At 44.3% G+C, this 11,151-nt stretch overlaps 1 protein-coding gene across 1 annotated transcript in view; it reads left to right on the top strand.

Moving 5' to 3' along the window:
* Positions 1 to 10,636: 10,636 nt before the first annotated feature.
* Positions 10,637 to 11,151, top strand: part of LOC139384431 (NT-3 growth factor receptor-like) — a 141,719-nt gene continuing 141,204 nt past the window's right edge. The window contains exon 1 of the mRNA XM_071129196.1: positions 10,637 to 10,881. Within this exon, the coding sequence (XP_070985297.1) occupies positions 10,637 to 10,881 (245 nt within the window). The remainder of the gene's footprint in view (positions 10,882 to 11,151) is intronic.

Below are 11,151 nucleotides of genomic sequence, written 5' to 3'. Positions count from 1 at the left end.
CTATGTGTGGATTTGATTTGAGTGGTGGTCTGTACAGTACCAGTCTGTGTGGATTTGATTTGAGTGGTGGTCTGTACAGTACCAGTCTGTGTGTGGATTTGATTTGAGTGGTGGTCTGTACAGTGCCAGTCTATGTGTGGATTTGATTTGAGCGGTAGTCTGTACAGTACCAGTCTATGTGTGGATTTGATTTGATTTGAGCGGTGGTCTGTACAGTACCAGTCTGGGTGGATTTGATTTGATTTGAGCGGTGGTCTGTACAGTACCAGTCAGTGTGTTGATTTGAGTGGTGGTCTGTACAGTACCAGTCTGTACAGTACCAGTCTGTGTGGATTTGATTTGATTTGAGCGGTGGTCTGTACAGTACCAGTCTGTGCAGTACCAGTCTGTGTGGATTTGATTTGATTTGAGCGGTGGTCTGTACAGTACCAGTATGTGTGGATTTGATTTGAGCGGTGGTCTATACAGTACCAGTCTGTGCAGTACCAGTCTGTGTGGATTTGATTTGATTTGAGCGGTGGTCTGTACAGTACCAGTCTGTGTGTTGATTTGAGTGGTGGTCTGTACAGTACCAGTCTGTACAGTACCAGTCTGTGTGGATTTGATTTGATTTGAGCGGTGGTCTGTACAGTACCAGTCTATGTGGATTTGATTTGAGCGGTGGTCTGTACAGTACCAGTCTGTGTGGATTTGATTTGAGCGGTGGTCTGTACAGTACCAGTCTGTGTGGATTTGATTTGAGCGGTGGTCTGTACAGTACCAGTCTGTGTGGATTTGATTTGATTTGAGTGGTGGTCTGTACAGTACCTGTCTGTGTGGATTTGATTTGATTTGAGTGGTGGTCTGTACAGTACCAGTCTGTATGTGGATTTGATTTGATTTGAGCGGTGGTCTGTACAGTACCAGTCTATGTGGATTTGATTTGAGCGGTGGTCTGTACAGTACCAGTCTGTGTGGATTTGATTTGAGCGGTGGTCTGTACAGTACCAGTCTATGTGTGGATTTGATTTGAGCGGTGGTCTGTACAGTACCAGTCTGTGTGGATTTGATTTGAGCGGTGGTCTGTACAGTACCAGTCTGTATGGATTTGATTTGAGTGGTGGTCTGCACAGTACCAGTCTGTGTGTTGATTTGAGTGGTGGTCTGTACAGTACCAGTCTATGTGTTGATTTGAGTGGTGGTCTGTACAGTACCAGTCTGTGTGGATTTGATTTGATTTGAGTGATGGCTTGTACAGTACCAGTCTGTACAGTACCAGTCTGTGTGGATTTGATTTGATTTGAGCGGTGGTCTGTACAGTACCAGTCTATGTGGATTTGATTTGATTTGAGCGGTGGTCTGTACAGTACCAGTCTGTGTGGATTTGATTTGATTTGAGCGGTGGTCTGTACAGTACCAGTCTGTGTGTGGATTTGAGTGGTGGTCTATACAGTACCAGTCTATGCGTTGATTTGAGTGGTGGTCTGTACAGTACCAGTCTATGCGTTGATTTGAGTGGTGGTCTATACAGTACCAGTCTATGCGTTGATTTGAGTGGTGGTCTGTACAGTACCAGTCTATGCGCTGATTTGAGTGGTGGTCTGTACAGTACCAGTCTATGCGTTGATTTGAGTGGTGGTCTGTACAGTACCAGTCTTTGTGGATTTGATTTGATTTGAGTGGTGGTCTGTACAGTACCAGTCTGTGTGGATTTGATTTGATATGAGCGGTGGTCTGTACAGTACCAGTCTATGCGTTGATTTGAGTGGTGGTCTGTACAGTACCAGTCTATGCGTTGATTTGAGTGGTGGTCTGTACAGTACCAGTCTTTGTGGATTTGATTTGATTTGAGTGGTGGTCTGTACAGTACCAGTCTGTGTGGATTTGATTTGATTTGAGCGGTGGTCTGTACAGTACCAGTCTATGCGTTGATTTGAGTGGTGGTCTGTACAGTACCAGTCTTTGTGGATTTGATTTGATTTGAGTGGTGGTCTATACAGTACCAGTCTATGCGTTGATTTGAGTGGTGGTCTGTACAGTACCAGTCTGTGTGGATTTGATTTGATTTGAGCGGTGGTCTGTACAGTACCAGTCTATGCGTTGATTTGAGTGGTGGTCTATACAGTACCAGTCTATGCGTTGATTTGAGTGGTGGTCTGTACAGTACCAGTCTGTGTGGATTTGATTTGATTTGAGTGGTGGTCTGTACAGTACCAGTCTGTTTGGATTTGATTTGATTTGAGCGGTGGTCTGGACAGTACCAGTCTATGTGTGGATTTGAGTGGTGGTCTGTACAGTACCAGTCTATGTGTGGATTTGAGTGGTGGTCTATACAGTACCAGTCTATGCGTTGATTTGAGTGGTGGTCTGTACAGTACCAGTCTGTACAGTACCAGTCTATGTGTGGATTTGATTTGAGTGGTGGTCTGTACAGTACCAGTGTGTGTGGATTTGATTTGAGTGGTGGTCTGTACAGTACCAGTCTGTGGATTTGATTTGATTTGAGCGGTGGTCTGTACAGTACCAGTCTGTGTGGATTTGATTTGAGCGGTGGTCTGTACAGTACCAGTCTGTATGGATTTGATTTGAGTGGTGGTCTGTACAGTACCAGTCTTTGTGGACGGTGTCCAATCAATCAGTGAGAGAGACTCAAATATGACATTAATTTGTATCGACTGAATACTGAATACCTTTTACATACTGAATACCTTTTATCTCCTACACCTTTTACATCTCCTACACCTTTTAAATCTCAAAATTATTTTAAATCACAAACACCTTTTAAATCTCATACACCTTTTAAATCTCTAAAACCTTTTAAATCTCCAAAACCTTTTAAATATCCTACAGGGGAGATGACATGATGAGAGGGGAGGGCAAGGGAGGAGACATGATGAGAGGGGAGGGCAGGGGAGGAGACAAGAGGAGAGAGGAGGTTAGGGGAGGAGACAAGAGGAGAGGGCAGGGGAGGAGACATGATGAGAGGGGAGGGCAGGGGAGGAGACAATAGGAGAGGGGAGGGCAGGGGAGGAGACAAGAGGAGAGGGGAAAGCAGGGGAGGAGACATGATGAGAGGGGAGGGCAGGGGAAGAGACAAGAGGAGAAGAATAGACAGAATAGAAGAGAGGTTGATTTTAGGTAGGTAGAGTGCAGCTCTATCTGCTGCTGTCTATCAGAAAGAAGAGGAGGGGTGGAGAGGAGAGGAGAGGAGGGGTGGAGAGGGGAGATGAGGAGAGGAGAGGAGAGGAGAGGAGGGGTGGAGAGGAGGGGTGGAGAGGGGAGAAGAGAAGAGAAGAGAAGAGGAGAGGAGAAGAGGAGAGTAGGGGAGGCGAGAGGGGAAGAGGAGAGGAGGGGAGGCGAGAGGGGAAGAGGAGAGGAGGGGAGGCGAGAGCGGTAGAGGAGAGAAAGCGAGAGATCCTCTCTAGATAAGATGAATCACTGTACGTACAGTCCTCTGACTCACTGTTATGTAACCTCATACATTCAAACCAGATGCAGAGGAGGGAGAGAGGAAGGAAGCTGCATCTAAACAGAGTTTCACGCCTGTCTCCCAAATGACTCCTTATTCCCTATATAGTGTGTTACTTTAGCCCAGGGCCCTATGGAGGGATTAGAGTGCCATTTGGGAATCATCACCTCGTGATCTGCATAAAGTTACCATGGATACTACGTTACGATTAGTGAGGTGAGACCATGTATACAACGTTACCATGGATACTACATTACCATTAGTGAGGTGAGACCACGGACACTACGTTACCATGGATACTACGTTACGATTAGTGAGGTGAGACCATGGACACTACGTTACGGTTAGTGAGGTGAGACCATGGACACTACGTTACCATGGATACTGCGTTACGATTAGTGAGGTGAGACCATGTATACTACGTTACCGTGGATACTACATTACGATTAGTGAGGTGAGACCATGGACACTATGTTACGATTAGTGAGGTGAGACCATGGACACTACGTTACCATGGATACTACATTACGATTAGTGAGGTGAGACCACGGACACTACGTTACCATGGATACTACGTTACGATTAGTGAGGTGATGCCATGGACACTATGTTACGATTAGTGAGGTGAGACCATGGACACTACATTACCATGGATACTACATTACGATTAGTGAGGTGATACTATGGATACAACGTTGTGATTAGTGAGGTGACACCATGGATACTACGTTACGATTAGTGAGGTGATACTATGTTACCATGGATACTATGTTACGATTAGTGAGGTGACACCATGGATACAACGTTGTGATTAGTGAGGTGATACTACGTTACCATGGACACTACGTTACGGTTAGTGAGGTGAGACCATGGACACTATGTTACCATGGATACTATGTTACGATTAGTGAGGTGAGACCATGGACACTACGTTACCATGGATACTACATTACCATGGATACTACGTTACGATTAGTGAGGTGAGACCATGGACACTATGTTATCATGGATACTACGTTATGATTAGTGAGTGAACACCGTGGACACTAGGTTACCATGGACACTACGTTATCATGGACACTACGTTATGATTAGTGAGGTGATACTACGTTACAATGGACACTACGTTATGATTAGTGAGGTGATACTACGTTATCATGGACACTACGTTATGATTAGTGAGGTGATACTACGTTACCATGGACACTACGTTATGATTAGTGAGGTGGTACTACGTTACAATGGACACTACGTTATGATTAGTGAGGTGGTACTACGTTATCATGGACACTACGTTATGATTAGTGAGGTGGTACTACGTTACAATGGACACTACGTTATGATTAGTGAGGTGATACTACGTTATCATGGACACTACGTTACGGTTAGTGAGTGAACACCGTGGACACTAGGTTACTATTAGTGAGGTGATACTACGTTATCATGGACACTACGTTATGATTAGTGAGGTGATACTACGTTACAATGGACACTACGTTACCATGAACACTACGTTATGATTAGTGAGGTGATACTACGTTACAATGAACACTACGTTATGATTAGTGAGGTGATACTACGTTACCATGGACACTACGTTATGATTAGTGAGGTGGTACTACGTTACAATGGACACTACGTTATGATTAGTGAGGTGATACTACGTTACAATGGACACTACGTTATGATTAGTGAGGTGACACTACGTTATCATGGACACTACGTTATGATTAGTGAGGTGATACTACGTTATCATGGACACTACGTTATGATTAGTGAGGTGATACTACGTTACAATGGACACTACGTTATGATTAGTGAGGTGATACTACGTTATCATGGACACTACGTTATGATTAGTGAGGTGATACTACGTTACAATGGACACTACGTTATGATTAGTGAGGTGATACTACGTTATCATGGACACTACGTTACGGTTAGTGAGTGAACACCGTGGACACTAGGTTACTATTAGTGAGGTGATACTACGTTATCATGGACACTACGTTATGATTAGTGAGGTGATACTACGTTACAATGGACACTACGTTACCATGAACACTACGTTATGATTAGTGAGGTGATACTACGTTACCATGAACACTACGTTATGATTAGTGAGGTGATACTACGTTACCATGAACACTACGTTATGATTAGTGAGGTGATACTACGTTATCATGGACACTACGTTACGGTTAGTGAGGTGATACTACGTTACCATGAACACTACGTTATGATTAGTGAGGTGATACTACGTTATCATGGACACTACGTTACCATGGACACTACGTTATGATTAGTGAGGTGATACTACGTTACCATGAACACTACGTTATGATTAGTGAGGTGATACTACGTTACCATGAACACTACGTTATGATTAGTGAGGTGATACTACGTTATCATGGACACTACGTTACGGTTAGTGAGGTGATACTACGTTACCATGAACACTACGTTATGATTAGTGAGGTGATACTACGTTACCATGAACACTACGTTATGATTAGTGAGGTGATACTACGTTATCATGGACACTACGTTACCATGGACACTACGTTATGATTAGTGAGGTGATACTACGTTACAATGGACACTACGTTATGATTAGTGAGGTGATACTACGTTACAATGGACACTACGTTATGATTAGTGAGGTGATACTACGTTACAATGGACACTACGTTATGATTAGTGAGGTGATACTACGTTATCATGGACACTACGTTATGATTAGTGAGGTGATACTACGTTACAATGGACACTACGTTATGATTAGTGAGGTGATACTACGTTACAATGGACACTACGTTATGATTAGTGAGGTGATACTACGTTACCATGGACACTACGTTATGATTAGTGAGGTGATACTACGTTACAATGGACACTACGTTATGATTAGTGAGGTGATACTACGTTACAATGGACACTACGTTATGATTAGTGAGGTGATACTACGTTACAATGGACACTACGTTACGGTTAGTGAGGTGAGACCATGGACACTACGTTACCATGGATACTACATTACCATGGATACTACGTTACGATTAGTGAGGTGAGACCACGGACACTACATTACCATGGATACTACATTACGATTAGTGAGGTGATACTACGTTACCATGGACACTACGTTATGATTAGTGAGGTGATACTACGTTACAATGGACACTACGTTACGGTTAGTGAGGTGAGACCATGGACACTACGTTACCATGGATACTGCGTTACGATTAGTGAGGTGAGACCATGGACACTACGTTACCGTGGATACTACGTTACGATTAGTGAGGTGAGACCATGTATACTACATTACCATGGATACTACGTTACGATTAGTGAGGTGAGACCACGGACACTACGTTACCATGGATACTACGTTACGATTAGTGAGGTGACACCATGGATACTACGTTACGATTAGTGAGGTGATACTACGTTACCATGGATACTACGTTATGATTAGTGAGGTGACGCCATGGACACTATGTTATCATGGATACTACGTTATGATTAGTGAGTGAACACCGTGGGCACTAGGTTACCATGGACACTACGTTACGATTAGTGAGTTGACACCATGGACACTAGGTTACGATTAGTGAGGTGACGCCATGGACACTGCGTTATCATGGATACTACGTTATGATTAGTGAGTGAACACCATGGATACTACGTTCCGATTCGTGCTAACTGGAGCCAGAGGGGAGGGATGCCGTCTTATCGGCTCTTGACCAACCACGCCATTTGTTTTTTGTTTTTTGCCTTGTTCGTAACTTGTTTTGTACATAATGTTGCTGCTACCGTCTCTTATGAGTGAAAAGAGCTTCTGGTTCACCTCCAACTGGACGAAGAGTTCTTCTTCAACGAGTCAGATGGGAGGGAGATACTACAGACACCCGACCAGGCCCAGATCCCTGTGATTTGCTGGAGAATGAAACTGAGATTTTGAGGCAAAAGATCAGGATGCCTTGTGAGGATCAGGCAACAGGTGGCTAATCTGCCCTCCGTCCTGCTAGCTAACGTTCAATCGCTGGAAAATAAATGGGACCAACTGAAAGCATGTATCCTACCAACGGGGCATTAAAAACGGTCATATCTTATGTTTCACTGAGTTGTGGCTAAACGAAGACATTAAGAACATACAGCTGGTGGGTTATACACTCTATCAACAGGATAGAACAGCAGACACTGGTAAGACATGGGGCGGGGGCCTGTGCATATATGTAAACAACAGCTGGTGCACGATATCTAAGGAAGTCTCGAGGTCTTGCTCGCCTGATGTAGAGTATCTCATGATAAGCTGTAGACCACACTGTCTACCTGGAGAGTTTTCATTTTTATTTTTTGCAGCTGTCTACATACCACGACAGAACGATGCTGGCACTAAAACCACATTCAAAGAGCTGTATTCCGCCATAAGCAAACAGGAAAATGCTCATCCAGAGGCGGCGCTCCTAGTGGCCGGGGACTCCACAGGGGTGCGTGCTCAGTCCCCTCTTGTACTCCCTGTTCACCCACGACTGCATGGCTCCTTCCTTTCAGAGAAACACAGTGTGACTGTCAAACTGACTCCACCAGACTTCGTCCTGTCAGAGAGACAAGGTGTGACTGTCAAACTGACTCCACCAGACTCCTTCCTGTCAGAGAGACAAGGTGTGACTGTCAAACTGACTCCACCAGACTCCTTCCTGTCAGAGAGACAAGGTGTGACTGTCAACCTGACTCCACCAGAATCCTTCCAGTCAGAGAGACAAGTTGTGACTGTAAATCAGAGAGAGACCTCCATGACAGGTGGTTGTTTTATCAGAGACCTCCATGACAGGTGGTTGTTTTATCAGAGAGAGACCTCCATGACAGGTGGTTGTTTTATCAGAGAGACCTCCATGACAGGTGGTTGTTTTATCAGAGAGACCTCCATGACAGGTGGTTGTTTTATCAGAGAGAGACCTCCATGACAGGTGGTTGTTTTATCAGAGACCTCCATGACAGGTGGTTGTTTTATCAGAGACCTCCATGACAGGTGGTTGTTTTATCAGAGACCTCCATGACAGGTGGTTGTTTTATCAGAGAGACCTCCATGACAGGTGGTTGTTTTATCAGAGAGACCTCCATGACAGGTGGTTGTTTTATCAGAGACCTCCATGACAGGTGGTTGTTTTATCAGAGAGAGACCTCCATGACAGGTGGTTGTTTTATCAGAGAGACCTCCATGACAGGTGGTTGTTTTATCAGAGACCTCCATGACAGGTGGTTGTTTTATCAGAGACCTCCATGACAGGTGGTTGTTTTATCAGAGACCTCCATGACAGGTGGTTGTTTTATCAGAGAGAGACCTCCATGACAGGTGGTTGTTTTATCAGAGAGAGACCTCCATGACAGGTGGTTGTTTTATCAGAGACCTCCATGACAGGTGGTTGTTTTATCAGAGAGAGACCTCCATGACAGGTGGTTGTTTTATCAGAGAGACCTCCATGACAGGTGGTTGTTTTATCAGAGAGAGACCTCCATGACAGGTGGTTGTTTTATCAGAGACCTCCATGACAGGTGGTTGGTTGGTCAGAGACATCCATGACTTCCTCCCTCTCTCTCTGTCCAAACCTGTCCTAACCACCCCCCCCCCCCCACCACCACCGCACCACCACTCTCCACTCACCACTCTCCACGTGGTTTTTTCCTTTCTGAAATGTAATTCCATTGGCAAAAGTTTTCAGAACCCTTGACTTTAAAATGTTGTTAGTTTACAACCTTAATATAAAATGATTTAAATAATTGGTCCCCCTTATCAATCTACACACAATACCTCATAATGACAAAGCTAAAACAGGTTTTCAGACATTTTTGCTAATTTATTAGAATTAAAAACAGAAAAATGACATTTACATAAGTATTCAGACCCTTTACTCAGTACTTTGTTGTAGCACCTTTAGCAACGATTAGTCTTATTGAGTCTTCTTGGGTGTGACGCTACAAGCTTGGCACACCTGTATTTGGGGAGTTTCTCCCATTCTTCTCTGCAGATCCTCTCAAGCTCTGTCAGGTTGGATGGGGAGCGTCGCTGCAAAGCTATTTTCAGGTCTCTCCAGAGTCCCGGCTCTGGCTGGGCCACTCAGAGACATCAGAGACTTGTCCAGAAGCCACTCCTGCGTTGTCTTGGCTGTGTGCTTAGTGTCGTTGTCCTGTTAGAAGGTTAACCTTCGTCCTAGTCTGAGGTCCTGAGCGTTCTGGAGCATGTTTTCAACTCTACGGACAATTCCTTCGACCTCATGGCGTGATTTTTGCTCTTACATGAACCTTATATAAATAGGTTTGTGCCTTTCCAAATCATGTCCAATCAATTGAATTTACCACAGGTGGACTCCAATCAAGTTGTAGAAACGTTAAGGATGATCGATGGAAACAGGATGCACCGGAGCTCAATTTGGAGTCTCATAGCAAAGGGTCTGAATACTTATGTAAATTAAGGTATTTCCGTTTTTTATTTATTTTTAGTACATTTTCAAAAAACGTTTTGCTTTGTTATTATGGCTTATTGTGAGTAGATTGATGAGGAAAACGTTTTATTTAATCCGTTTTAGAATAAGGCTGTAACAAAATGTGGAAAAGGGGAAGGGGTCTGAATACTCTCAGGTTTGTGTTCATGGATGTTAATCTCCGGTGGTATTCCCAGGTGTCAGACATGACCCTGCCCTGCCTTGCCAGTAGGAGGGACTTGATGCTTGGTACCAACTTCTGTTCTGTTCGTTTTCCCTTCAAGTGCCAGGGCCCTAGTCCTTCTTGCTACGACGAGTCCGACCACCGAGAACTTGGAGTCCGGTAACGTTACAAGCGTACAGACACGACCGTGGAACCTAGAATACACTACACGGCGGTTAAAATATGAAAAGAGAAGGCTTTCATATCTTTATCGTATAATATGTTTTATTTATTTTCCTCATCGGGGGTCTTGGAAAACGGGAGACCATAAGTACACTACAGAAGCGAGCATATAGCAGCGATACCTTCCTTCACACGCATGGTCAGGCACTCCGTGCGGCGTCCGCGCACGGTCACATAGCCTCCATATACACCCTCACAGACACACAACTAGAACCAAAACAGTAATTTCTACAATTCTACTCCAGCCCACAAACGAAGACTTATTTTTTGGATAAACACCCTTTTCTGGACCGAGTCATGGATGTGTGGTCGTACTGGAGCAGGATATGCTGTCGGAGGGTGTTGTTTCTGTTCTGTGTGTTCCAGGAATATCTCAGCTCGATGCTGGACTGCCCGCCAACCTGCAGCTGCTCGCTCACCGAGATATATTGTAATAAATCCGACACCGGGAAATTCTTCCCTGTGGTGGCGCTCCAAGACACCGGGAGCTCAGGCAACAGCAGTGTGGATATAGCCGAGCTTTTCAACAATATCTCGTCCATGTAAGTAGCCTAGTCTGCCCTGCAGTAAAATGAGCATGTTTGATGTGTGAAGTGTCTAACTGTCCGTAGCCTAGATAGTTATGCCCTTATTGGTCATGCAATGCCGTATGAGTTAGGAGCCCGCTCTGTCTACCTCATACCCGCAATATCATTCAGTCATAATGATTCACTCCTGTAACCTACTCGACTATAAGACGTTGATTTAAATCCGTAACTTTCAGCTCACAGCAAATATGTAAGATCATATTGGCCCCAAGACTGATACAAAGG

Source organism: Oncorhynchus clarkii, chromosome 26 (genome assembly GCF_045791955.1).
Source record: "Oncorhynchus clarkii lewisi isolate Uvic-CL-2024 chromosome 26, UVic_Ocla_1.0, whole genome shotgun sequence".
In the NCBI taxonomy this organism is placed as follows: domain Eukaryota; kingdom Metazoa; phylum Chordata; class Actinopteri; order Salmoniformes; family Salmonidae; genus Oncorhynchus; species Oncorhynchus clarkii.
This window is presented reverse-complemented; position numbering and strand designations above follow the sequence as displayed.